At 33.1% G+C, this 27524-nt stretch overlaps 2 protein-coding genes and 3 long non-coding RNA genes across 6 annotated transcripts in view; 2 read left to right on the top strand and 3 right to left on the bottom strand.

Moving 5' to 3' along the window:
- The first annotated feature begins 3 nt into the window (after positions 1 to 3).
- On the top strand, positions 4 to 12775 carry LOC135839423 (protein scarlet-like). Of its 2 annotated transcripts, XM_065355438.1 has the most exons (17): positions 4 to 119; positions 184 to 402; positions 501 to 639; positions 912 to 960; positions 1050 to 1099; positions 1171 to 1307; positions 1400 to 1531; positions 1609 to 1702; positions 1793 to 1988; positions 4800 to 4977; positions 5196 to 5224; positions 5322 to 5427; positions 5514 to 5741; positions 5840 to 5975; positions 6075 to 6180; positions 6281 to 6381; positions 12394 to 12775. In XM_065355438.1, exons 2-17 carry the CDS (start codon positions 352 to 354, stop codon positions 12570 to 12572), a joined length of 1911 nt encoding a protein of 636 aa, XP_065211510.1. In that variant the 5' UTR covers positions 4 to 119; positions 184 to 351; the 3' UTR covers positions 12573 to 12775. The 2 variants fall into 2 exon arrangements, with proteins under 2 accessions (XP_065211510.1, XP_065211511.1); XM_065355439.1 differs by lacking the exon at positions 4 to 119 and having other exon boundaries at positions 151 to 402; positions 504 to 639.
- Positions 5832 to 13367, bottom strand: LOC135839439 (uncharacterized). The gene is made up of 2 exons (XR_010557596.1): positions 13235 to 13367; positions 5832 to 6031 (listed from the first exon to the last, which is right to left on the bottom strand). It is a non-coding gene; the product is annotated as an uncharacterized LOC135839439 (long non-coding RNA).
- LOC135839422 (protein scarlet-like) lies at positions 13264 to 22436 on the top strand. The gene is made up of 17 exons (XM_065355437.1): positions 13264 to 13445; positions 13976 to 14064; positions 14138 to 14273; positions 14348 to 14396; positions 14470 to 14519; positions 14588 to 14724; positions 14808 to 14939; positions 15100 to 15193; positions 15307 to 15502; positions 15619 to 15805; positions 15886 to 15914; positions 20778 to 20883; positions 20992 to 21219; positions 21338 to 21473; positions 21578 to 21683; positions 21786 to 21886; positions 22125 to 22436. The coding sequence occupies exons 2-17, from the start codon at positions 13990 to 13992 to the stop codon at positions 22301 to 22303; spliced, it is 1941 nt and encodes a 646-aa protein (XP_065211509.1). The 5' UTR covers positions 13264 to 13445; positions 13976 to 13989; the 3' UTR covers positions 22304 to 22436.
- Positions 13501 to 14093, bottom strand: LOC135839438 (uncharacterized). Its single transcript, XR_010557595.1, has 3 exons — positions 13960 to 14093; positions 13706 to 13842; positions 13501 to 13613 (listed from the first exon to the last, which is right to left on the bottom strand). It is a non-coding gene; the product is annotated as an uncharacterized LOC135839438 (long non-coding RNA).
- LOC135839441 (uncharacterized) overlaps positions 21379 to 27524 on the bottom strand; it is a 98039-nt gene continuing 91893 nt past the window's right edge. The window contains exon 3 of the long non-coding RNA XR_010557598.1: positions 21379 to 21510. This is a non-coding gene — a long non-coding RNA (uncharacterized LOC135839441). The remainder of the gene's footprint in view (positions 21511 to 27524) is intronic.

Here is a 27524-nt window from a genome sequence, read left to right as displayed (position 1 = left end):
AATCACGGGTGCCTTTTTTTAACGCTAAGGTGATTAAAAATAATACGTAATGAGATAAGATAGCAACGTCTAATTACTCACATCACCAAGCAATGTATCTGTACGCGATGCTCCAACTTGTACGTATCAATGTTTTGCGTGAATTTCCCATACGTAAATAAGTATTCGAACGTATGCACGCAGATCGAGTGTTCGTTCAATAGACGCAGGCAGAAGCAACTAGGCAATAGGTATCACAGTGCAAAGTGTACACAGCAGTCGCGAGTGTTCGGTTCTACTTTGATATGTTGATTTATTTATCTTACCGGTGTTCACTTTCAATATCCAGTTGAAGAATCAAACTAATCTGCAATGGGTTTCGACGAGAAAATACCATTAGTGGGGAAAAGAAGAGACGAATCGGTAAGTAACTAAATTTGCCTAGGTAATTCATCAATTAATTTTTCAAAACGCGTTTATAAATTACATAAAGTAAACGTTGATTTCTTTTCTGTTCGAAGAAGGATTGGAGACGAACATCTTCGATCGTCAGTAAAGGTTTATCAGTAACTTGGACTAATCTAAATGTGGTCGCCGAGCAAAAGAAAAGCAGTCTTTTTAAACAATCCACTTCAACGTTCAAAGAAATCATCCATAATGGTACCTATATTTTTCGATTGTGATTTTATTTATTTCATATTTTCTAAATCGCGTAGCAATCGATTAACTATTTGGCGTTTGGTAACACTACAATGCACATGTTCGTAGGTATAGATAAATCCATCCATTCGAATCAGGTGTTTGGTGGATTAACCAGTTTGTAGTTTACCTTACCGACCAATGTCAAAGATAATTGCAAACGTATTTCGACATTAGGTATATAATTTTTTCTCCCAACCATTACAAATTGTTTTTTTTTTTAACTTTTCTAGTTAACGGAGCAGTCGAAGCTGGAACATTAGTTGCAATTTTAGGAGCTAGGTAACTACATCGAAGACGAAATTTTCTATACTTACCTTACGTAAGGGTAAAATTTGACCACTTACTGTATTTTCATTTTCAATTTTCAGTGGTTCGGGAAAAAGCACTTTGATGACAGTTTTAGCGAATCGAGCTCCAGGTGCGGACCTTCGTGTTATTTCATCTCATTTTCTGAAACAAATAAATAAATTATGTTTTATTACTACGCAGGAGGTTTACATGTAAATGGAGATATTCGAATAGGTCGAAAAAGAATAGGAGGATTTATAAAATATGTATCTGGTTTTGTCTATCAAGATGATCTATTCATTCCAACTCTAACAGTATTCGAACATCTTAATTTTATGGTATGTAAATCCACTCACCTGCCTATGGTAAAAAAAATACGAAATGTTTGTGAGGAAAAAATACTGTACTAATAATTTATTAATTTTTATAGGCCAAATTGCGTTTAGATAAAGATATGGGAGATGAAGCTAGGAAAGATTTAATATACGAAGTGCTAACCGAGCTGGGTTTGATGAAAGTAGCCCATAGTCGAATAGGCAATTCGAAATTTGGAAACGAAAAGGCAAGATTTTATTAGTAATTATTTTTTTTCGATAAAAATTGAACAAGCATGAAAATTTAATCGATATCAATCAACAGATGAATTTATCCGGAGGAGAACGAAAAAGATTATCAGTTGCAACAGAATTGTTGACGGATCCTTCTTTATTATTTTGCGACGAACCTACCACAGGTGAGTAAATTGAAATCCAAAGTATGTACCTACTTGATAGGTACCTACGACTAGTCACATATTCTACTAAGATATGTGATCGTTTTTCAGGTCTTGATTCATTCACAGCTCTAAAAGTAGTCAGTAGTTTGCAGCATTTAGTGAACGAAAGACAGAAAACCATTATTTGTTCGATACACCAACCGAATGATAAAATATTCGCTCTGTTTAACCGAATCATTCTGCTCTCCAAAGGAAAAATGGCTTTCAGTGGAAATTCTGCCGAAGCTCTCGAATTCTTTAAAAGGTAGGTACATATACGTATTAATCTTCAGTTCCACTGATAAAAACGTTGCCAAGAATAGCAAATATACTTCGAGGAGCTGTTTATAAAAATTGTAAGCCCAAAATTGTGTGAATATTTTTGGCATGATTGAAAAAAGTGCCATACGACCGATTGAAATGTGTTAAAATTTAGCAAAAAATTCAAATATTGCAATAAAAATGTTTTTTGAGAATTTCTGAACAATTAAGTGTCCAAAATTAAAATCACGATATTTGGGATTTTTGAAAAAATAGTCTCGACACCAATCAAAATGGGTTGAACTTTCGCTAGAATTTCAAATTCCTACCTATATTGAGACGAAAATCATTTTGAACATTTTTGAAGAATTTCAAGCCCAAATTCGGTCATGATTTTTAGGATTTTTGAAAAAATACTTAAATTCAACTCATCCAAATGGGTTAAAACTTTTCAAAAAATTCAAACAATTTTTTTAAAAATATTTTTTAAAGAAATGATGACATTTTAAAAAACTGTTGAGTCCGAAATATTGGTCTTTATTCTTACTTACAATTTTGTAAAAAGTACTATGCGATCTATAAAAATTGACCATTTTGCAAGAAATTCAAATATTTTAACAAACATTTTTTTTGAGCACTCTTGAAGAATTCTGAGTCCAAAATTGGGTAGTAAAATTTGAGGTTTCTGAAAAAGTATGTAGTTAGGCAGTCTATTAAAGTAGGTTGAAAATACAAGAAATTCAAAAATTTCTATCAACATTTTTTTGAGCAGTTTTTTTAGAAAATTTTAAGAGATGACGACAAAAATTGGGTCATAATTTTCGTGGGTTTGAGTTGAAATTTCAAGAGTAATTCGAACTCTTCAACAAAAATGTTTTTTAGGTCATTTTTGAATAATTTCAAGCCCAAAAAGTGGGTCATGATTTTCAGAGATTTGAGTTAAAATTTCAAGAGTAGGTAATTCAAACGTTTTGACAAAATGTTTTTTTTCTGGTGGTTTTTGAAGAATTTTGTAACCAAAATTGGGTCATCATTTTCGTTTTGGGGGGGGGGGTAGGGGAGGAGGTGTTTTGCGACCTATCAAAATGTGCAAAAATTTTAGCAGATTATTAAATATTCTAACAAAAATATTTTTAAAGAACATTTTGAAGAATTTTGAGCCCAAAATTGGGTCATAAAATTTGAGGTTTCTGAACAAGTAGTTGGGCGTCTATTAACATAGGTTAAAAATTTACAAGGAATTCAAAAATTTCTATCAAAATTTTTTTGAGCAGTTTTTTAGAAAATTTTGACAGATGACGACAAAAATTGGGTCATAATTTTTGTGGGTTTGAGTTGAAATTTCAAGAGTAAGTAATTCAAACTCTTCAACAAAAATGTTTTTTAGATAATTTTTGAATAATTTTAAGCCCAAAAAGTGGGTCATGATTTTCAGAGATTTGAGTTAAAATTTCAAGAGTAATTCAAACGTTTTAACAAAATGTTTTTTTTCTGGTGGTTTTTGAAGAATTTTGTTACCAAAATTGGGTCATCAATTTCGTATTTTTGAGTGGGGGAGGGGAGGTGTTATGCGACCTATCAAAATGTGCAAAAATTTTATCAGATGATTAAATATTTTTACAAAAATATTTTAAAAGAACATTTTGAAGAATCTTAAGCCCAAAATTGGGTCATGATTTTTGAAAATTCGAAAAAATGTCATGCGACCAATTGAAATGAGTTGAAATTTAGTGTTAAATTCAAATATTCAAACGAAAATTATTTTTAGACATTTTTGAAGAATATTGAGCCCAAAATTGGGTTATTATTTGGTATTTTTGAAAAAAAAAAATGTGTCACATGTCTTATCAAAATGGGTAAAAATTTTGGCAGAAGATCAAACATTTCGACAAATTTTTTTTATGAACACACTTTCAAAGAATTTTCAGCCAAAATTGGGTCAGAATTTTCGATTTTCTTGATCTTGAAAAAAAAGGTGTAACTTGACTCATCAAAATAGGTTAAAATTTCGCTAAAAACTCGCACATTTCTACAAAAAAAAGCATTTTTGACAGTTTTGAAGAATTTTAAACTTGAAATTGCGTCAAGATTTTCAGTATTTTCAAGACAAAAAAGTGTCGTACGACTTATCAAAATACCTTAAAATTTCGGCAGATGATAAAAAATTTCTACCAAAACTTTCTCGAGCACTTTGAAATTGCTTAAAATTTCGCGAAAAACTAGAACATTTCTACGAGAATGTTTTTAGTGCAATTTTGATAGTTTTGAAGAATTTTGAGCATTAAATTAATTAGGTCATTGATTTTTGGGTATCACGTGACCTAACAAAATGGGTTAAAATCCTAGCAGATGATTAAAAATTTACACCAATATTTTCTTTGAGCACTTTCAAAAAATGTTAAGCCCAAATTGAATTAGAATTTTCGGGATTTTTGAAAAAATGTGTTTCACGAATCACGACTTGTTCAAATAGGTAGGTTGAACTGTCACATGAAATTCAAATATTTCGACAGGTAAAAATATTTGTCGAGCATTTTAGAAGAATTTTGAGCCTGAAATTGAGTACTTGGTGATTTTCGGATGACTTAAAATTTAGGCAGAAAATCCAAAATTTGCATAAAAACTTTTTTTGAGCACTAAAAATCATTCTTTCGAAGCACCAGTTGTTTTTTTTAGGCTGTAAAAATTCCAGCCAAATTCGATTTCTGGAGCTTTTTTTTGCAAATTGGACTGTAGAGGCGTAGACTACAAAATACTATAAAAATCATCAATAATGATGCTTACTTGTAACATAAATTTCTCTTTAATTTTACAGTCAAGGTTACCCTTATTCAGAAGAACAAAACCCGGCCGATTATCTGGTTAAAAGTATGGCGGTAATTGCTGACAAAGAAGAAGGAGCTAACCAATTATGTTCAGCCTTTGAAAATACAAGTTATCACGAGAAAATGATGAAATACATTGATATTGAACATCGAAATGAAAATGACGTGGTAAGTGACGCATTTTTCGTATTCTTTTTTAAATACCTACCTACCAACCAGCAGAGTACAAATACGTGGAAAATATGCTCTAAATTTCTTCATTTTGCATCACTGCTATAGTTGGAAATTTATTACTTTATTCATCGCACATGCTATCAATTTGATTACCTATACACATAATTAAAATACAATTGCACCAATTTCACCAGTAATACGTATTATTTCAGGATCCTTTGGTGTATCGCAGCAGTAATGGGTGAGTTCCCATTCCTAACTCATTTTCAAATAAATAATCAAACCTTTAATGGATCACGCAAAGAAAAACTAAACACAATTTTCATAATTTTCCACAGAAACGGACCTACATGGCCGACCAAACTTTGGTACGTGACACACAGAAGTTACCTCAGCATCGTACGAGATTCGTCAGTTCAAAATATGCGAATAATTCAAAAACTGGTAGGTACACTTCACACAAATTCAAATCATTCAAAAACCTACCAATAATATCCAAGAGTACGTAAAGTAACCTATATTTTCTTTAGTTATTAGGTCTACTGGTAGGTGTTTGTATGGGAGGATCGATTGAAGCAACTCAGACAGGATTACAAGCCATAAAAGGTGTCCTATTCGTATTAGTAGGCCAAAACTTCTTCCCAGCTATTCACGCTGCAATGGACCACGTGCCGAAACAAATGCCCATCTTTTTCAGGGAATATGCCAACAGTACAACGACTCCGCTTATATTCTACTTGGCTAATGTTCTTTCATTGGTACGCATCTCGTTATAATAACATTTGTCAAAGATGACACATGATCCACATAATATAATAAAGATAGGTATATTATATTTTATTGTGTACTTGTATAGTTACCAGGATTTCTATTCGATCCGTTATCTTTCACCATTCTTGTTTACTGGTTGACGAATCTGCAGCCGGAACTATGGGCTTGGAGTTTAACGTGTCTCATTACAGCTTTGGTGTTGAATATTTCTGCGGGTTTCGGTGAGTAATCGATATCTGCCTTATTAATCGTTCAAGATCACGTATATTGTAGGTACCTGGAATCATAATAATAATACATAATATGTTATAAAATCGTAGGAATGTTGATGTCGACAGTTTTTAGTCGAAGAGATATAGCAGCAGCTTGTACAACTCCGATTGATAATACATATATCGTATGTTCCGGTGTTTTTATTAAACTTTCGTAAGTTTCGAAAATAAATTTGACATTTTTTTTTACTTTTTTTTTTGATAAACTTAATGAAGACAAAATCTGAAACGGAATGTTTTCAATTTTTTTGCAGCACAATTCCACCAATTTTAAGATGGGTACGTTACATATCTTGGTTCACGTACGCGATCGAAACTTTATTCATTATACACACTGGTGGTTTGGATAATATAGGTAAGTTGAACATCAAAAATATCTACCTAAATGCAAAAGTGAAAGATATTGAATTTCTTATGATTGAGTGATTGATTGTAAATTAAGAGACGAGGCGAATTTATTAAAACAATAAGACACGTTCTAAAAACAGAACGATCATCACTTTTTTTTTTAAATTGTTTGCAAAAAAAAAAATTAGTAAGAGAGAGGAGGAAAAAGAAGCAGAAGATCGTTTAAATTAAAAACAAAAATTGAAATTTTCCCCAAAAACTTTCGAGATGATTCTTTAATTTTTGACTTTCCACAAAAAACGACCCTTAACTCAGGTTGAAAATCAATTTCAACTATTGTTTCAAAAAAATTAATCGAAAGGACAACGTTGACAAACCCAGATCTGAAATTTCAAGTTCTAAAATGTCAAAATAACCTAAAAATTAATGAAAAAATGAAATTTTTGTTTCATATCAAATTTTTATAAATTCCATAAAGTTGAGACCCAAACTACAGTACTTCCATTTTGGTTAAAAAATGATCAAAAGGTAACCGAAATGTTCAATTTTGAAAACATTTTTTCTTCTATGATTTTCGGTTTTACTGTATGACGTCAATAGAATACAAAAAACTTCTTTTTTTCGCATTTCCCCACAATTTTTGTACGTAATTTGATTAAAAAAAATGGGTGTTAGTTTTATTTCTATTGGAACGCAGTGGGACCTGAGCAGAATTTAGGAGGAAAAAAGTCAAATTGATGGATGCACCTGAAACCACTGTTTTCAAGTTGAAAATACTTTAGAGTAACACATACAATCATTAAAAACTCGCCCCACCCAATTTTCCTGGAATTACAGATAGAGGAACTTCAATGTTCTAGGAATGTGAAAAATGGTGAAGGTAATAATGTTGATAAGTGCGCGGTGTTGTACACTATAATTTCAAGTTTGCGTGAGTTAAATAGTAGGTAGGAAAATTCTGAAACATGGAAATGAAAGCTGAAGGGATGTAGATTCTATTAATGTACTTAATTTTGAATTTACAATTATTTATAATGTAATTATAAGCTGTTGAAGTTGGAAAAAAAATTGTAATTTTGAAATTTTCAAAAAAATGGTAAACTTGGCTTTCAAAAATTGGTGTGTAAGTTAAAAAAATTTCAAATGCAAGAAAATGTGACACCAAGTGTAGACTTTTGAAAGAATCGAAAATTTTTGGCAACTGAGCTCTAGTTGGTTTGCAATTTTTGGTTTTAGCAGCCAAAAACGTTGAAATTTTTCAAAAAAAACTGTTATATTTAGTCATTTTTTTTTCATCTAAAAATTTTTTCAGAAAAATGGTTTTGGGCTCGAAAGACGCGAAATTTCATGCTGTTTCCAAATCACCTCTCGTATACTTGATTTTTCCCATAATAAGTGTCCAAAAATTGTTTTTTTCTAGAGATTACATCAAAATTAGTGATTTTCCAAGTACCTGAATTTTCTAATTTCAAATTTTTTAGGGTGAATTCCGGCGGGGGTGTAATGATTTTGGTTTTGAAAGATGCTAAATTTGATACCTTCTCATAATTTGTTTCAACCAATGGGATAAGTTTGCAACTTCTCCCCCTATGGTGGAATCAGAATGAAATGGAGGGGGCACGAAACCTTTTTCTATAGTAATCCAGCTTTTGAGGGGTGAAAATTGTTTTTTTTTTGGTGCTGAATGCAAATTTCATGTCCGATTTGAAACATCGTACCCCTAACGTAGTGAACCGCCACCCCCTTGCCCCTTTATGATCCAAAATCGAAAAAAAATTTAATTACCATGTGACATATCGTTTGATACGTTTTTGGGGACGCTGAATCCAAATATCGACTTCGTTTTTCGATCTGGCTTTCTCTACCCTTTCCACCCCCTCCCCCACCCTTTATGATCCAAAATTGAAAAAAATAATACCATGTGGAATATCGTTTGTTATGTTTTTGGGGATGCTGAGTCTGAATATGCGCTTAGTTTTTCGATCTGGCCTTCTCTACCCTTTCCACCCCCTCCCCCCACCTTTTATGATCCAAAATTGAAAAAAATATAATACCATGTGACATATCGTTTGTTATTTTTTTGGGGACGGTGAATCCGAATATGGGCTTAGTTTTTCGATCTGGGCTTCTCTATCGGTTCCACCTCCTCCCTTGCCCCTTCTTCAGCCAAAATTCAAAAAAAAAATTATAAAACCATTGGACATCCGATTACAATGGACAAAACCTAATAATGGATTCGGATTCAGCGCCTCAAAAAACGAATATGAGGATACCCATATTGGTTTATAAACCCATTTTATGATTTTACCCCCTTCCTCCCCCTTTTTTCCACCCTCAGATGACCATAGACAAAAAACTAATATTGGATTCGGATTCAGCGCCTCAAAAAACATATATGAGAATACCCATATTGGTTTTTAAGCTTATTTTCATGATTTCACCCCCTCCCTCCCCCTCTCCTCCACCCCCTGATGACCATAGATAAAAACTACCATCGAATTCGGATTCAACGCCTCAAAAAACATATATGAGAATACCCATATTGGGTTTTAAGCCTATTTTCATGATTTTACCCCCTCCCTCCCCCTCTCCCCCACCCCTTGATGACCATAGATAAAAACTACCATCAAATTCGGATTCAGCGCCTCAAAAAACATACATGAGGATACCCATATTGGTTTTTAAGCCTATTTTTATGATTTTACCCCCACCCCTCACCCCCATAATGCCCATAGTCAAAAATTGATATCATATTCAGATTCAGCGCTAAAAAATACTTCTAGTCACACATATTCCAAAATTACTACATTCGAAGGGACTTTTTTCCTCCTAAATTCTGCTCAGGTCCCACTGTGGAACGTGGCAGCGAATTGCAATGAATGTGAAATTTTTTGATACTTTTTAAGGGCTATTATTATATACCTACTTTGTGTAATGATAATTTTTCAATTTTGAATTTTTTTCGCAATTTTTTAAACCCTATTCCTCCAAAATTATTTACTGAATCTTATTGGCGAGCCGAGTCCATTCTTAACATTTTTCAGCGATTCTGTAGCCCCAAAGGCACGTACTGAAACCCCCCCCCCCCAATGTGATTTTAGTTACCAAAAAAGACACAAAATGTAAGTAAAACATTGATCAAAGATCAAACAAAAACAAAAAATGTTACAAAATATTAAAGGTTTTCAATTTAAAAAAAAAGAAACTATTACCTTGAAACTTTTCAATTAAAAAAAGTGAGGCTCTTGGACAATTTTTGGCAACAAAGTGAGACATTTTTAAGATTTCTCACAAAAAAAGCTCATTTTTGGAAAAAAATCGGAACTTTGACAATCTTAACAAAAAAAGGCTTTTTGGAAATTTCTGGAAAAAAGTAAAACTTTTTGGGTATATTTGTGCAAAAAAAAAAAAAACAATTCTTATCTAGTAATTATGTTGAAAAGCGAAAATTTTTGGCAAATTCTGGGAAATGATAAAATTTTTTGTTTTTTTTTTTGTAAAAAAAAACAATTTTTAGCAATAATGTTAGGGAGCGAGAATTTTTGAGAATTTTTTGAAAAAAAAAAAGATTTTTGATTAATTTTAGAAAAAATCATGAACTTTTTGGGAAATTTTAAAGAAAAAGTGAAAAAGTGAGGAGAATTATCTGCAAATTTTAGCAAAGAGCAACTATTTTTAGTTCTTATTGGCGGAGGAATTATATTTTTTCGCAATTTCTTTAAAGTTTAAACGGAAAAACACGCAAGTTTTTTTTGGCAATGTTCAGAAATTTTGGCTAAAAAAAAAAAAAAAAAACGAGACTTTTCAATCGCTAAAAACCTACAATTTTTGACAAGAAGTAGGATTTTTGAACAGAATTTTTTTTTTTTGTTACAAAAAACGACAATTTTTGTCAATTTTTCTGGAAAAATGAACAGCCAGAGTTTTTTACTTTTTTAGACAAAAAGCAAGACTAACAATTTTTTGTCAAACAGCAGGACTTTCTGACAATTATTGCCAGAAAAACAATACCTACTTATTCGTAATGTTTGTCGAAAAAATGAGTCTTTCATCTCAATTTTTCAATTAAAACGTGAGACTTGAGGAAATTTTTAAGTTTTTGGCAAGAAACAAAACTATCTTTTTGATCCTTTTTTTGATAGAAAGCGGGATTTTTGACATTATTAGCTTTTTTTTTGGTCCAAGAAATCCAATTCTTTTTTTGAAAATTTGTGAAAAAAGTAACTTTTGTAAACAAAACGTTTGAAAATTGATCAAAAGGTACTCAAAAGGCAACCGAATACGAGCCATGTTACTCCCGGGTCATTCCACGTCAATTGGACCAAGAAGTGGTAGGTGGGTTCGGCGATTTTTTTGAAATTTTTCCTGTGGAAAGACCTTCCGAAGGGATGACCAATGGCGCAAATCGCAGCCCTGTAGCCCATTTTTAACGGCAGCCAGGGGGTGTCAAAGTTTTCAGTGAACCAAAAATACCATCCCTTTCAGCAGGGAATTACTCGATAACCGCGATACCTACCAAAATGGAACTTTTTCCCATAGTTAGGGGTTTTGAAAGGCTTTGTGGTGATATCATAAAAATCAGTGTTGCCACTTTTTTTCGTACAAAAAATTAGCTCAAAAAGTTTCAAAACGTAGTTTTCATATCGTTCCGACTCTCAAAAATTCTGAAAAAAATATATTATGGACAACTGTTCATGCTGAACAACATATTAAAAAATTGCGATGGTAACTTGTCGCAACATCGATTTAAAAAAATTCAAAATTTGGGAAAAAATGCGATTTTTTGACTTGAGTCATGAAAAAAAGTTTTGATTGGTAAAGTTGACCCATTTGACCCCTATTTTTACATATCTGTTGAAAAAGTTGAAAAACCCCCTTTCACTCGATGAAATGAACTCATCACAAAAAATCAAAATTCGAAAAAATTCAATTTTCAATTCCAAACATCAAAAAAAGTTTAAATTTATTCAGTTGTCTTATTTTGACGTATTTCTGACGTACTTCATGAAAAAGTTGATGAAAATCATACAGAAAAAAAAATAAAAATTTGTTTATTTTTTGAATTTTTTCGAATTTGTTTTTTTTTTGTGATGAGTTAATTTCATCGAGTGAAAGGGGGTTTTCAACTTTTTCAACGAATACGTAAAAATAGGGGTCAAATGGGTCAACTTTACCGATCAAAACTTTTTTTCATGTTTTAAGTCAAAAAATCACATTTTTTCGGAAATTTAAAATTTTTTAAATTAAACTTTGCGACAAGTTACCATTTCAATTTTTTAATATGTTGTTCAGCATGAAAAGTTGTCCATAATATATTTTTTTCGGAATTTTTGAGAGTCGGAACGATATGAAAACTACGTTTTGAAACTTTTTGAGCTAATTTTTTGTACGAAAAAAGTGGCAACACTGATTTTCATGATATCACCACAAAGCCTTTCAAAACTCCCAGCTATGGGAAAAAGTTCCATTTTGGTAGGTATCGCGGTTATCGAGTACTCCACTACTGAAATGGATGATATTTTTGGTTCACTGAAAACTTTGACACCCCCTGGCTGTCGTTAAAAATGGGCTACAGGGCTGCGATTTGCGCAGTTGGTCATCCCTTCGGAAGGTCTTTCCACAGGAAAAATTTCAAAAAAATCGCCGAACCCACCTACCACTTCTTGGTCCAATTGACGTGGAATGACCCTCGGACCAACTCAAAATCAGTTCACTCCAAAAAATTTTTAATTTCTTCAGACTTCAGGAACACTAGATGCCAACTGAAAGTTAAAGAGCTAACATTCTGATTCAAGGCCACTATCAGCTAGTTTCATCAAAAAGAGTACTTTTAATTGCAGGTCGTCTTGAGCACAAATTTAAAAAAAAAATCATTTTTCAAAACATAAAAGTGGATCTGAAAAAACATAGGGTCTATTTGAACACTGATCTAGAATTTATTGAAGCTGCACATTTCTCAACATTTTCATTCTCACTTAATAAAATTTATTTATTCATCATATTTTTTGTTCAATTTCAGAATGTCCTGAAAACACCGACGTGCCATGTTTGAGAAACGGTACCGAAGTCTTGGCCAGTTTCGACTTCGACGAAAGTAATTTAGTCCCCAATGTTTGCAAAATGTTCGGCATTTATTTTTTCATGCATATCGTCGCTTATATCGGACTTCTGAACAGGATTCGAACGAGAAAAATATAAATTTCAAATTTAATATCTACCTACTTAATATTTAATTTAAATCGAGTCATTTTTGCACCCCAGATAATACACTATATCGACATTTAGAACATAATTTTATAACTTTTTGTACGTTGTTAATTAGTGTTGTTAGTCATTATTATTATGTACCTATAATTATGATACAGTAGCATCAAAATAAATCCATACTTTCAATATTGTTACCCCGAATTTAATTCATTTTTTTAAAAATCAAGTAAGTATACTTCGTCAAATTCATGGAAATAATTCACCCACATATCCACAATGAATTCCTATATAATTAACTTCAAGGTAAAAATACCGAACAGATTCAGCATTCAGTAAATAGGTAACTCAAAAATCTCAGAGATCTGGTGCCTCTGCCTACTTCCTAGACCTATCTTTACATGTCGCAGACCACATTGATATTATTTTCTTCCCTCTTCTCCTCCCACCTCACAAAATCCAAATACCAACACCTGCGAAAATTTAAACCACTCGATGGAAGAGGGGATCACGATTTCACGAACTTTGAATCAATCAAGTTATTATAGAAAAGCCTACAGAGATGTACCAAACAGCTAGTAAAATATACCTACATTACAACAGCTTCATTTTAGAGGCTAATTCTATGTAGTGATAACATTCTGAACGAAACATACTTCAAACTGGTTATTGGTTAGTTCGGTTCAGTGGTACCTGAGAATGCGTACGAACTCGGACATGTGATACGTTCAACTTGTAAAGACTCCTCTTCAATAATACTATCAATTTCTACGATTATTTCGTTCGACTGAAACATTAATTTTAAATGTATTATTACTCTACATTCGTGCCATACTACCTATTCATCGAGTCAACGAGAACTTAAAGGTAAGCAAAAAATATTTAAAAATGCAATTTTTACCAACGTATATTAATTACCTACCTATAACTATTAAAATCAGGTTTCCCATCGTCAAAATTGCAAAATCGATATCTCGATGCACGTTTTCTCACCGGTTTCGATAACCTTGATGAATGAAAAATGATCTCGTAAAACTGCAAAAATAAAACTGCATTATTTTTATCAGTGATAAGAAAAAAATAGTCATCTTTATCAGTTCAAATTGACTTACTAACCGGTTACCTACCTATTCGATAATTACTTTCGATTTTCATCAAAGCATCAAGCTCCAAGTTTACTGATTTATTCAAATATTGACCAATCTTAGATGCGGAAAAACGCTCATAATATTGCACGTGTGTGTTATGCGCACGCAAATGCCACCTATGAAAAAAAAATATCAATCTATTACATAAGAAAGTCGTATTCTAAACGAAGCAATAACACATCAATATAGGTATTCAATCCTTAAACACGAACGTATAAAGTGTAATTCGTCACCTTTAATATGATTTAGAGGAAGTTCGTACGATGACATTTCTATCTCAGGGTGAGTTCGACGAACCCCTCATCGAAGATCGCAAGAATAATTTCCAGCTCTTTCTGGTAAGTTTTCTTTATTTTGTTTACTGCTAATTAAATCACATTCCAATCGACCTTTTTTCTTCTCTACTCGCAGCAAACCAGCTCAAGGCTGTCGAATCGACGTAAAGGAGTATCCGTAGTTTGGAAAGATTTAACCGTCGTAGCTGAAATCAGAAAACAAAAACTATTTAGAGATGCTAAAAAAACCTACAAATCTATCGTTCATAATGGTACGTGATTTTATTCATATTCTAATACTCCATGGCGAGTTCTACGAGTAAATAATCTTGCATATTTGGTTCAGTTTCAGGGGCAATATTTCCAGGAAGTTTGGTGGCTATCATGGGAGCTAGGTAAATGAATCCTACAGTATATTTTTTTCTCAATTTTAACCAACCTAATTTGCGATTAATCTTCCTTCGACAGTGGAGCTGGAAAAACAACCCTCATGTCAGTGCTTTCCAATCGATGTCCTAGTAAGTTTTTGAAAAATATTCAATAAAATAACGATGAATTATTTTAAAAAATTATTCGATGTAAACAGGCGGTTTCCGAATCGATGGAGAAGTTCGAATAGATGGTCAATCGATAGAAAAATTCGATAAACGTGTGTCCGGCTATGTTTATCAAGATGACTTATTTATGAATTGCTTAACCGTTTGGGAACATTTAAATTTCGTCGTAAGTGATTACAAAAGTACATAAAAATTGATAAAGTAAAAATAGAGATGATAATACGTGTTACAATGTGTTTCAATTTACAGGCGAAATTACGTTTAGATAGGAATATAGACGAATCAGATCGTAAGCAATTGATACTGAAAACTTTGAAAGAAATAGGTCTACTTAAAATAGCCAATAGACGAATAGGCAACTCGAAATTAAACAAAGAGAAAGTAAGTCCAACTTTTATTATAAAATCACACATTTTTGTACCTAATTTACGTGTGTAAGTAATATGTCGAAAGATTAGCTACGCATCCATTGATGTAGAATCTAACTTACATATGTACTTCAATCTTCGATACCTAATTTTCCACGTTGATGCTTTTTCAGACGTGTTTATCGGGAGGTGAAAGGAAAAGGTTATCGGTTGCTACCGAGTTACTAACAGAGCCCATGTTGCTTTTCTGCGACGAACCAACTACCGGTATGTTAATTTTAATTGGCCTAATCAGTACCTTACACGAGTATATTTTCAAATCACCCAACCCTAATTGAAGATTGGCACGTTTCATGACCATTTATTTTGATTTTACCCAGGGTTGGATTCGTTCACAGCGCAGAAAACGATAACGATGTTGCAAAGCTTGGCGGTTAATCATAATAAAACAATTATATGCTCGATTCATCAACCTAATCAGCAAATTTTCGAATTATTTAAACAAATCGTGCTGCTATCTCAGGGTAGAATTGTATTCAATGGATCTCCAGACGACGCGAAGGTGTTTTTTCAAAGGTAAACCGCCAAGTGCTTCAAGAGAAATTTAAAAGCTCACTTTGAGTTTTGAATATCCACATGTAGGTGATCGATTCAAAATTGTATTGATTTGTTTCTTCTTCTTTTTTTTTTAGCCAAGGTTATCAGTATACAGAGGAGCAGAATCTCGCAGAATATTTTATTAAATCTATCGCAAATAGGCAACTCGAAGAGAAAAAAAAACTGTCTGCGGTGCCCCTACACGTGGCTTTCTCCGAGAGCGAATACTCGGCTAAGATTAAAAAATACGTCGATAATGTGATGAAACAAAATAATTCCGAGGTAAATGTCATGTTTTCTTTGATTTATCGTATAGCCCCTTAAATGGTTCCTCTGATTGATTTATGGTATTCATTTTGCAGGTACTCGTCAACAGCGATAGGAATAAAATGTAAGTATGGTGCGAAAAATACTGCATAATTCACCCAGGCGCATGCAAAGTTTTTAGGATAGTGATGGATTTAGAAAATACGATTTCTAGGATTAGGTACAGCTGCCTATCACATTTTTCGACCATTTTTACGGTCAATTTTTTAAAAAAGTTGGCCCATGATGCGCAAACTCAAAATCGCGTAGAAATTCCCAGAATTGAAGCTGTCCAATCAAATTTTTTGAACATTTTTGTTGAAAATTTTGACCCCAAAAAATATCCTTTTGGACGCTCAGACTCGAAATTACGCCCAAATCCCAGAAAACTCGATTTGTAACGAAAAAAGATGATTCACTAAGTTGTAGATGCCCCATCAAATTTTTCCATAATTTTTGGAAATTTTGTGAGGTTCTTTGTACGTACATAAGTACTTATTGCTGTGGTTCAGTTTGGTTTGATCAAAAATTACGACAATCATGACCCAAGTTTGGGCTCAGAATCTTACAAAAAAAATTTGTATCCCATTTTGCTAGGTCACAATCATGATACTTTCTTCAAAACTCCCAAAAATCAAGACCCAAGTTCAGGCTTAAGAATTCTAAACATACTTAGTCCAAAAATAGTTTTGATAAATTTTTTGTATTTATGGAGAAATTTTAACTCAATTTGAAAGGTATGTATCTTGACTGCTTTTTAAAAAAATCTCGAAACTCATGATTCAACTTTGAGCTCATTATTATTTAGAGCTCAAAAAGAGTTTTGATTTAAATATTTGATCTCCAAGCAAAATTGTATCCCATGTTGACGAGTCACGTGGCACCTTCATCTTCAAGAACCTCGAAAACCATCAGCCAAGTTCGAACTCAAAAAAAGCGTTGAGAGAAATTTCCAAATGAACCATGATCCAAATTTGGGCTCATAATTCCTAAAAAATGCTCAAAAAAGTTTTGATTGAAATTTCTGATTTTCTGCCAAAATTTTGACCCATTTTGATGTGACCCCTTTTTGAGGATTCGGGTTATTGAAAATACTGGGTCTGAATTCGGGCTTCTGGTTTTTGGGTTCACATAGAAAAAAGTTTGGGTTCTGTTTCCTGACCAAGTTCGAGTGAAGATTGGGTTTTTTTCATCTTTGGTTTTAGTTTTGGTTTCATCAAAAGATGGAAAGAATCATGGTTTTTCTGTGTGTGTATGATTAGTTTCAGCTTTCTAAGTCTGGTTTGGTTACTTTGCTTCGATTCGGTTTGATTCGGTTCAGTTCGGTTAAATTTGGTTCGATTCGGTTAAATTCGGTTTGGTTTGGTTTGGTTTGGTTTGGTTTGGTTTGGTTTGGTTTGATTCAGTTTGATTCGGTTCGGTTCGGTTCGGTTCGGTTCGGTTCGGTTCGGTTCGGTTCGGTTCGGTTCGGTTCAGAGCTGTGGGACTGAAACGATTTTGGGATTGGATTTTGGTTTCGGGATCAAAATTCATTCATTTCAGGATTGGATTTGTTTCGGGATTCGTTCTTCTAAATTCTCATTTTGGTTTCTGGATTTGTGTTGGGATTAAAAAAATTTGTTGAAGTTCCTGGATGACTTGATTCTGGTTTCAGTATTTTAATTTCAACCAATTTTAAGCCCAAATTGACCAGTGGACCCGGCAAGGAGTCCAAAAAATGGGACGTTTTGACATGAAAATCCGATGGTGTTATTAGTTTAACGTTTCAATTTCTTCGAGTAATTTTTATCATATATGTAACTAATCTGAATGAATGATGATAAATGATGTAAAATGACAATTTACCAAAATAAAATCACAGAAAAAAGGCAAACATTGAAATCCCAAAACCGTTCAGGATTTTTTCAGTTTTGGGATCAAGAAAAATAACGATTTTGGTTTTGGGATTGGATTTGAATCGGGATTTAATCGGTTCTGGTTTTGTTTCGGACCCACAGCTCTGGTTTGGTTTGGTTTGGTTTGGTTTGGGTCCATCAATGGACCATCATTCTGTGACTCTAAGATTTAAATATAATTACACCTGATCAAAATATCGGGTTTGTGCATGTATTGTAAAGGAGGAAAGTGAAAACTCCGAATAATGATCACAAATTGTTATACAGGGTGTTTAAAAAGTCAAAATCAACATTTCAATCAGAAACCTGGCAACACTAGGGCACTATAGGGGAGACCCGTCTAAGATGGCATACTTACTTCGCACATTTTGCGATCTGGAGGGCGCTATAATGAATTATCCGAAAAAATGAATACACTATCTGAAACTTTGAACATTTGGCTACAAATTCCTCCCCTGGTTTTTAAATTTTACTCATTTTTAGTACCTGCAATTTGCATTTTTAAAAAAAGTTCCAAATATGCCATCTTGGACAGGGGTATGGATAAGATGGCATACTTATAAAAATTTTTCAAAAAAGAAGAAAAAGTCTATTAAAAGCTGTTTTTATTACAAAATTCAAGTACAAAAGCTGAAATAATGTGTATGAGAATAATTCAAAAATGAAGAAAAATTCGAAAGAAAGTGGTTTTTATTGCAAAAGCTAAAATACCTATGAAAATATTTCAAAAATGAAGAAAAACTTGATTAAAAGTGGCTTTTAATACGAAATTCAAGTACAAAAGCTAAAATAGGTACCAATAAAAATATTTCAAAACAGAAGAAAAACTCATTTGAACATTTTTATGAAAATACAATGTTATTGTCCGTACAACAATGACCATGCTAATTTCGATGTGAATGTTGACCCATCCACATCCGTCACTTTTGGATGCCACATGTCGATGTGAATTTCGACTCTGTGTCGAGCCGTCGAGCCAATTCACCAATTGTTGATGTAATTGTCGACCAATGTTGATCAGCATTTATGTCGACAATTGGCTCGACTCAGAGTCGAAATTTACATCGACATGTGGAGTCCAAATGTGACGGATGTGGATGGATCGACATTGGCATCGAAATTTACGTCGATCTCCAGCTACGCAAAATTGTTAAATTTTAATTTCAAAATTGAATTTTTTTCCAAAAATCATTTTCTCTTACACACTTAGGTGGCCATTGCTCATGCTGAAAGCGAAAGCAGCATTGACCCGGAGGCCACCTCCGAGAAGTACAGACAGAAAGTCCGTATTCAGTATAGTTGAACATTAAACTCCTTATACTGAAAGGTGCAATAGGTTATCTAAGAGTACTAAACTAATACATTTTAATGTCGACGACATGTTGATGTTAATGTTGATGTGAAATTCGACATCGACAAATACATCCACAATATCAACTTAATTTTTCAAATTTGAGACATCTTTGAAAATTTGGTCGATGTTAGTGTTGATGTATTTGTGGATGATCGACTTTCACATCGACATAACATCGACAACTCCAAACTATGGAAAAGTGAATAATTTTATTAAGTCCATTAAACAATTTTTCTCCCTTCAAACAAAGATCATCTTTTCAAATGTTTACTGAGCTTTTAAACACTGAAACAGAAATTTTAATTCTGAAAAATTGGTCGACATAGTTGTGGATGTAAATTTCGAGCATCAAATTTTACATCAACATGTCAACCTCGCATGTCGAGGTATCAGAAATAATGAGAAAATTTCGAACATTCTCATTAACCTGGCTTCTTTACGGACAGAAGATTCCTATTAAATAACTTATTGGTCACTTTTCCATCATCATGTTGGAAAAAAACATAGTCGATGTAAATGTCGACGTCGACAATTGTTGTATGGGTGGTAGTATGCAATCTTGGACAAAAAATGCTATGCCATCTTGGCCAAACATGTTGATAATTTTAGAGTGATATTAGAAGCACATAAGGTAATGTAATTATTATAACTACTCGTATTAGCTCATTACAAGCCTTTTTCTTATACTTTCTGTATTTGCAACCACTTTTTTCCAACAAAACATTTTTCGGACCAATATCTCATTCCAAAGTAGCAGCAATGTAAAAATCACAACCCCCAAAATATTGTTTGTCGTTTTTTTCTACTTTCACCATTAAAAAATTTGTCACATACCGGGATTTAATGTTCACAGTGTTGACAACATTCTAAGTGAAAAACTTTTTTTTTAGTTTGTAGTTTTTGAGTAATTGCCACTATGCCATCTTGGACAGTATGCCATCTTGGACGGGTCTCCCCTAACAGGGGATATGCTGGTCTGCCATTTTCTTGCAAAAGCGAATTTTCTATAAGTCGAAAACTATGACATTTAGAGAAATTTTACAAAAGAGCTTTTTCGTAGAGAATGAAAAAATATGACCAACTGTGCAAAAATCTTGAAATTTCATGCAATAGAAATCATAGAACCTAAAAAATCTGACAAAATTAAAAAATAAAAGACTTCATAACTTTTTTCTTTTTTTCAAAATTTCAAGTTCTACTGCATGAAATATCAAGAGTTTAGCACAGTTAGTAATATTTTTTCATTCTCTACAAAAAAGCTCTCTTGTAAAATTTCTCTAAACGTCATAGTTTGTGACTTATACATAAAAAATTCGCTTTTGCAAGAAAATGGCGCATCAGCATACCCCCTGTTATAGTACCCTAGGCAAAACAAAATCAAATCCACAAACGTACGTTTCACCTGAAATTCAAAAGTTAGGCAATCCTGCACATATGGAATTGATACATGTTGCATAGCTCCTGATTCGAGGTTTTCTTTCAATTTTGCATCTTGAAACACCCAGTAGTGTAAATAAGTACCTTTGATCAGATTTAAATCAGGCGGATTCACTCTCAACTGTACTGAGATGAGGTTCTAACTGAGAGAAAAAAAAGAAAGCTTGGGGGCATGTGCTGTCTTGCGTGCGCCTTCGGTAGGTAATTCTCCCTAAATTATTTTTAATGCATTTGATTCATAATCGATGTATTTTATTTATAGCCAAATGCCATCTTGGAGTGATAAATTTATAACTGTATCGCACCGAAATTTTCTAGAAATGCATAGAAATTCTTCAGAACGTAATATGCGTATATTTCAAAAAGTAGTACGTATTTTGTCATCTTTCTACTCCAATTTTTCACATCACAATATATGTACTTAATTGTGCAGGTACCTATTTCGATATTTATGTGTTTTTATTTCATTTTTTCAGTTGATTGGTATTTTAATAGGATTATGCTTACACGGAGCGATACAAAAAACGCAACCAGGATTAAGAGCTTTTCAAGCAGCTGTGTATATTATGTTTAATCAAAACTTCTACCCATCTTTTTACGTCGGATTGACGCGGATTCCAGAGCATTTACCTTTATTTTATAGAGAATATTCGAATAATTCTCTAACTCCTTTGATGTTTTTCCTATCCAGCATTATTACCGCTGTGAGTATACTTATGTACCTTTCTACTTATTCGAAATAGGCATCAATCAAGTACATACCTATCTACTGGATTATAACCAACTCTAATCTTGCTATTTGCTACGTTAAAATGTTTACAGCTACCTTTTAATATCGTGGAGCCTTTATCCTATTCGCTTGTGATTTACTACTTGTCTGGTCTTAACTTCGGCGCTTATGCTGTGATAATGTCTTCAATTGTGAATATCCTATTGTATAATGCAACTGCAGCTTTGGGTGAGCATTCCATACCATAAAATCAGCATCTTCGAATCTGAAACAAAAATATTATTATGATTAGAGATTTTCATAAACAATGTTGTATCATTTCCAATTTACAGGTGTACTATTTTCGGTGTTATTTAAAAGTCATTTAGTAGCCCAGTCTTATGGTAATCCTGTATTAAACGTTATTATGTTCAGTTGTGGTCTGTTCATCAGATTATCGTAAGTATAGACTTCGATGATGGTGTTTCAAAAACAATCGTGAAGAAAATAATTTATTCCTAATATCTAAGCGGATAATTGATGATTTTCCCCCCATTATAGATCACTTCCACCTCTAATCGCATGGATCAAGCATATATCCTGGTTTACCTACGCTTGCTCTGCTATATACCAAATTCAATTGAAAAATGTGTACAATATTGGTAAGTTCCAAACCAGTTCAATAATAAAACAACTAGAATCAGTTGGAAAGGATTGATGAGTCCGAAGGCCTTGTGGAAATTTTAACTCGATCAGTCGAGCTTTTGTTTCAACCTTTTCCTCGACCATTTCCTTTAAAAAAAAATCAGAAATATAAATTTACCCCCAATTTAAAAATACCAGGTGTTCCTTCATCATCATCTCTGAGAGAAATAATTTCATTTTTTTTATCTTTTTCAGAATGCGAATCGAACGTAAACGTTCCTTGTCTACGAACAGGACGCGAAGTACTCAAACTATTCGACTTCGATCGGCATAGTTTATCTCATAATATATCCATGATGATTGTAATATACCTATTTTTCAACCTAGTTGCCTATATTGGTTTATTATTTAAAATTAAAAGACGAACTGTATAATAATTTCAAGTCCAGATATTCGTACAACCACATCCTGTTAATATTTATCTTCTTCATTAAGCTGTCCTTTTTTTTTTTATAGCTCTTTGTTATACGCATGAATGAATCGTTGTTAATAAATTTATTATTTAAATGGTACGTTATTTTATAGGTATAATATATTTTTCATTCACTGCCCACCTGCGAATACCACTGAATGACCAGCATGGTACGTCTCTCAAGCACCACATTACGCAAATTCTCCTTCATCTCCTTCTCTCCCCTACTGCATGATGCGAATTCCGAGATGAATTTCCGCGAGATGAACACGACGACGACATCGACAGAATTTACAACAAAAATTACACGTTTGATTAACCGGTTTTTTAGATACAGAATCAACGTAGGTAATTTAATGTTACGCAAGGTGCGACATTATTAGGTATATACCTACTCGAGTGGACGACCTTAGAAAAATTTTTAAGCTAGCGGGATCTGTAGCTCGACTAGGTCTACCTCTAATTCCTGATGCTTATCTCGATTTTGCAATTTCAAGGTCCAGGTGAAAGGGGTTCGAGATGCAGGGAAAGGGATCGAGCTCGTGATTAGGTGAAAATCGTTCATAATTTAGTGATATTTAAAAAAATGTTTTCATTTCATGTTTCAATTTCCATCCCTTTAAATACATAAGCAGGTACCTCTACCTACTCAAGATCAACACAGAGCTCGTACCTACTACCTAAGCCCTATATGTAGATATTCCAGGACGTACGTATTTTCAGGTCGAAGGGCACGACGATGACGTATTGGTAACAAAAATCTCTCCGTAGGGATTAACGTCAGATACCAAAACATTCGAGCTCATTAATATTCCGAAAATAAAGGTACATGGGTCTAGACTCTCGAATATTAAATTATAAGTACCTGTACCTGGACAACGTACGTATCAATTCACATACGAAAATGACTTTTAAAACTTCGGTACATTCGTACAAAAATACCTGTTTCTAGGAAACCAGTTCTTCGTATAATAGTCGATGGTACCTGGTGAGGTATTCCATGAAAGCAATAATTTGAAGAGAAAAACACACAACACTGTAACAGGATTAATACTTAGGTTAGGCACATATTAACACCAAGATGAGAAAAATAATCAAATGTACGAAGTACGTATAGGTACCTAAGCTCACTGCATAAAATCTATTATTGGAATAAGTACCTTTTAGACTACCTATTCGTACAGGTACTGGATAAGTAGGTATTCGTGAATTGATAAGAATGGTACGAGCTTCTTATGTTGTTATGCAAGGGAGTGAGAAGATAAATTAATTCATGATCTATGGTCGTGTAGAAAATTCATGATAGATTTATGTTTCAAACATACACCTGACTCCTGACTTATTACTGAGCATGGAACTTGTAAGAGTACTTATACTTGGAGCATTAGGTAAACGGAGACGGACCCAAGATGCTATAAATGTACATAAATACTTCATTAACCTAACCTAACCTAACCTATGCTGCTGTTTCAAAAAAAAAAAAAAAATACATAATTTCAATTCAACTCATATGTACTTTACCTACCTACCTACCGTTCAAGTTACTTATCAAATCAATTAATCGCTTATTATGTCCATAATTTTCACCTTGAATTTCCTTATTCTGCTCGCAAAGGCGGTATCCCAACTGGCAACAAAATTTTTCAAACTAGACCAAGCTAAATTGGAAGAGGATGCAAAAATACACCACCCATCAAAATTTTCGATGCTAAGACGCATTTTTCGATTTTTGACGAATTTTTAAGAATCAAAGGATTAAAAGTAGAAAACAAATTTTTAGAAAATTGATCCAGACAGCTGCAATTAGATGTGCAACCTACTTTCGACACCTCCCTTCCTCTTTCAAATCAATTGGTAATGATTTCCCAACATTTCGTGCAACATGCTCGAAAAAATTAAACGCGTTTTTTGATCTTTTTCGCCATATTTGGACCTTCTACATTAATATTTCAAAAATAATTAAAAGTTTGAGTAATTTTCAACCACGTACTCGTAGTTCTCCAAAAAAATATTCGAATTCAGGTAATGAGAAAACCGCTGAAATCATTAGGAACAAAGTCGAACCTCGAACGAAACAAAATTGATCCAAATAGTACCTTGAAAAATCTCCATTTCCAAGGCTTCAGATGCCTCCAGTTCATTTCTCAAATTCTTGAAAGGATTTAACAAATCAGGCTCAGGCAGCAATTTTTACCATCTTAATAAAAATGCGAACTGTTTGAACTTCCCAATTAGGTAGGTTAAAACGCGAATTTTCTCTTCTCTCCGGCAATTCGATCAGTTTGCTCACGTCAGTTCAGGAAAAATAGATTATTTAGAGTCAGAGTGACGTACTTTCTTGCCAATTATCCCATCAATAAGTACTTTAATGATGACACCTTATGCGATTTCTTTTTTTATGACCGATACAGTTTCACTTTGTAGTTGCGAAAACGAAACTTGATACTACCATTGCTGACGCACATAGACCAAAAAATGATTTTAATCACTATGGTAGTTTAGGAGGTGAAGATGAAACACGGTAAACGGCAAAAATTTTGTCAAAAAGCCAGAATAAAACAATGTTAGTAAAACGTGACGTATTTTTGCACTTTTTTGTCAAAAAAATGATTTTTGAGGGTTTATTGCAAAAAAGCAGAATTTTTGGTAGTTTTTGACAACTTTTGACACAAACAGCCAGACTTTGTAAATTTTGATAAGAATCGAGAATTTTTGTGAAATTTTTCACAAAAAACAAAGACTCTCACAATATTGGCAAAACCACGATTTTTTGGCAATTTTTGTCGAAAAGGCGAATTTTTGGAATTTTTGAAACTTTATGATAATAAAGTGACACTTTTAGCAATTTTTCTGCAAAAAAGTGAGAATTTTTGACAACTTTTGACAAAATGCAAGACTGAAAATTTTAGCGAAACGTAGGTCTTTCAGTCAAATTCTGGAAACACAACGAGATTTTGGCAATAACTTTTGAAATAAAAAAACTAAAGTGAGACTTTTTGACTTTTAGCAGAAAGTACAATTCTAGCAAAAAACATGGCTTTCATCAAATTTTGGTAAAAAGACGTATATGGAAAATTTTTGGTAATAAGTGAGACTTTGGCAATTCAGAAAAAAAAACGTTTCGGAAAAACAGTGAGAATTTTTGGCAGATTTTGAAAAATTTGTAAAATTTTCACAATTTTGTAGCAAAAGGCAGAGATTTTGGCAACTTCCTGACCACAATAAAACAAGGTTTCTGGTCAATTTTTGAAAGAAAAATGAGGCCTTTTGACAATTTAAAGCAAAAAAGCGAGGCATTGTTGCCAATTTTTAGTAAAAAAGGGAAAATTCGTTACAATAGTACGCAAAAAGCATGATTTTGAAAAAAAATGAGCAAAAAGCGTGTCTTTGCAAGTAATGGCAAAAAGCGAGACTTCGTCGACAAATGATATCTTTTCGTAATTTTTTTTTTAGAATAGAGAAAAACGAGAATCGTTTTCTATTTTTTGCAAAAAAGTAAGATTTTTACAATTTTAGAAAAAGGCAGGACTTTTTAAAGCTATTTTTTAGGAAAAATTTAGGCAATTTTTGTACAAAAAATACTTTTTGGAATTTCAAGCAAAATAGTAACCTTTTTGTAGTTCATAACAAGAAACGTGACTTTTTGACAATTTGGACTAAAAGTAGATTTTTTGATTTTTTTGGCCGAAAGCAAGATTTTTGTCATCTTTAGCAGAAGGCAAGGCTTTGTAGCATTTTTCAGCCAAAACAAAACAGGCTTATTGGGAATTTTTGCTAAGAAAATGAGAACATTGAAGAATTTTGACAAAAAGCAAGCCTTTTTTGCAATTTTAGGCAAAAAGCAAAATGGACAAATTTATTAGTACAAGGAACTTTTGCCAATCTCAAGTAAAAGAGCGACAATTTCTAGCAATTTTTAAAGTAAAAGAAGATACGATTAAATTTTCTCCTCCCCCCCCCCTTCTTGAAAAAGTTACTTGGGACCAAGTTTTGGAAAAATTAAATTTTCGAAAGCTTTTCAAAAAAGGTAACTTCAGTAACCAAAGTTTTGAGAAAATAACAAAATTTTTAGTTCCATAGTTACCATAAAAGAAAAACCAAACGAGTCTTGCTTTTTGTAGACTTCAAATGAATTTTCAAAGTATGTACTCCTGAAAATCTGAATAACTTAAATTTTGTAGTGTTTTAGAAAAGAAATACAACTTTGCATTTTTAAAATGTTCTATTAGTGATTTCAATTTACCAAAAACTTTTATTCAAAACTGCACAAACAAGTTCACTCTACCCACTTAGTAACATTTCTCACCAAAATTCGAATTACTTACGAAGAATCCCCCACTTACCCCGGAAAGATCGAGAGAAAAACGTCCACATGACAGTTTTTTTCACCAACCTCGAAATAAAATAAAATAAAATAAAAACTCGAGAGAAAAAAAGGTCATGTAAATCACTCCTAATAGTCCGGCATATGACATTAGGAGTATTTGCACCCCCCCCCCACCGATCCTACGGGACAACTTTTTCCTTAAAGAAGACATCCTAAGGAACATTTTAAAGCAAACTTGCCCCAAAAAAAGTTGGCCTTACTTACAAAATGGCGGGCATTTTGATTGACAGGTCAGCCGAAATCGCAGATTTTGCGTTTCAACATAGGACATGCACGACATTTTTCAAACCTTATAAAGGTAGTTCGAAAGATCATGCAAAAATTCATCACCTGTCAAAATTTCAAGTGCTAAAGTGCGTTTTTTGATTTTTGGTGAATTTTTGAAAATCGAATTCAGGCCATAAAATGATGGAAAAAATCAAAATTTTACCAAATTGACCAAGAAAGCTGAAATTTGGGATATAACCTATTTTCGACATTCCAAATCTATTGGAAACGGTTTCAACCCGTTTTGAGCAGTTCTGGAGCCTCCAGAAGATTTTTGAAACTCGAAATTCCCACAAAATTCAGTCAAATTGGAGTTGTAAAGCTAAAATTTATTCTAAAAACTAATTTCAATACGCTACGACGTACTGCAGGTTAATTTCAAGTCGTTTTCGAGTCTCCAGCGACTTTTTAAAAATTCCTAAAGCCTCCAGCAGATTTTTGAAACTTTAAATTTTCATAAAATTTCATCAAATATGGAGATGGAAAGCTGAAATTTACTCTACACTCCAATTTTAACATCCTCTGAAGA

The sequence above is a fragment of the Planococcus citri genome, chromosome 3, assembly GCF_950023065.1.
Source record: "Planococcus citri chromosome 3, ihPlaCitr1.1, whole genome shotgun sequence".
NCBI classification, from domain to species: domain Eukaryota; kingdom Metazoa; phylum Arthropoda; class Insecta; order Hemiptera; family Pseudococcidae; genus Planococcus; species Planococcus citri.
This window is presented reverse-complemented; position numbering and strand designations above follow the sequence as displayed.

Excerpts from the sequence above, each read along its gene's own strand:
- LOC135839422 (XM_065355437.1), top strand. The coding sequence starts at position 13,990 with ATGACATTTCTATCTCAGGGTGAGTTCGACGAACCCCTCATCGAAGAT. Across the intron at positions 14,520-14,587 it reads GCTTTCCAATCGATGTCCTA|GCGGTTTCCGAATCGATGGA; the intron begins GTAAGTTTTTGA and ends CGATGTAAACAG. Across the intron at positions 15,503-15,618 it reads GCGAAGGTGTTTTTTCAAAG|CCAAGGTTATCAGTATACAG; the intron begins GTAAACCGCCAA and ends TTTTTTTTTTAG.
- LOC135839423 (XM_065355438.1), top strand. The coding sequence starts at position 352 with ATGGGTTTCGACGAGAAAATACCATTAGTGGGGAAAAGAAGAGACGAA. Across the intron at positions 1,703-1,792 it reads TTGCGACGAACCTACCACAG|GTCTTGATTCATTCACAGCT; the intron begins GTGAGTAAATTG and ends ATCGTTTTTCAG. Across the intron at positions 6,181-6,280 it reads GGTGTTTTTATTAAACTTTC|CACAATTCCACCAATTTTAA; the intron begins GTAAGTTTCGAA and ends ATTTTTTTGCAG.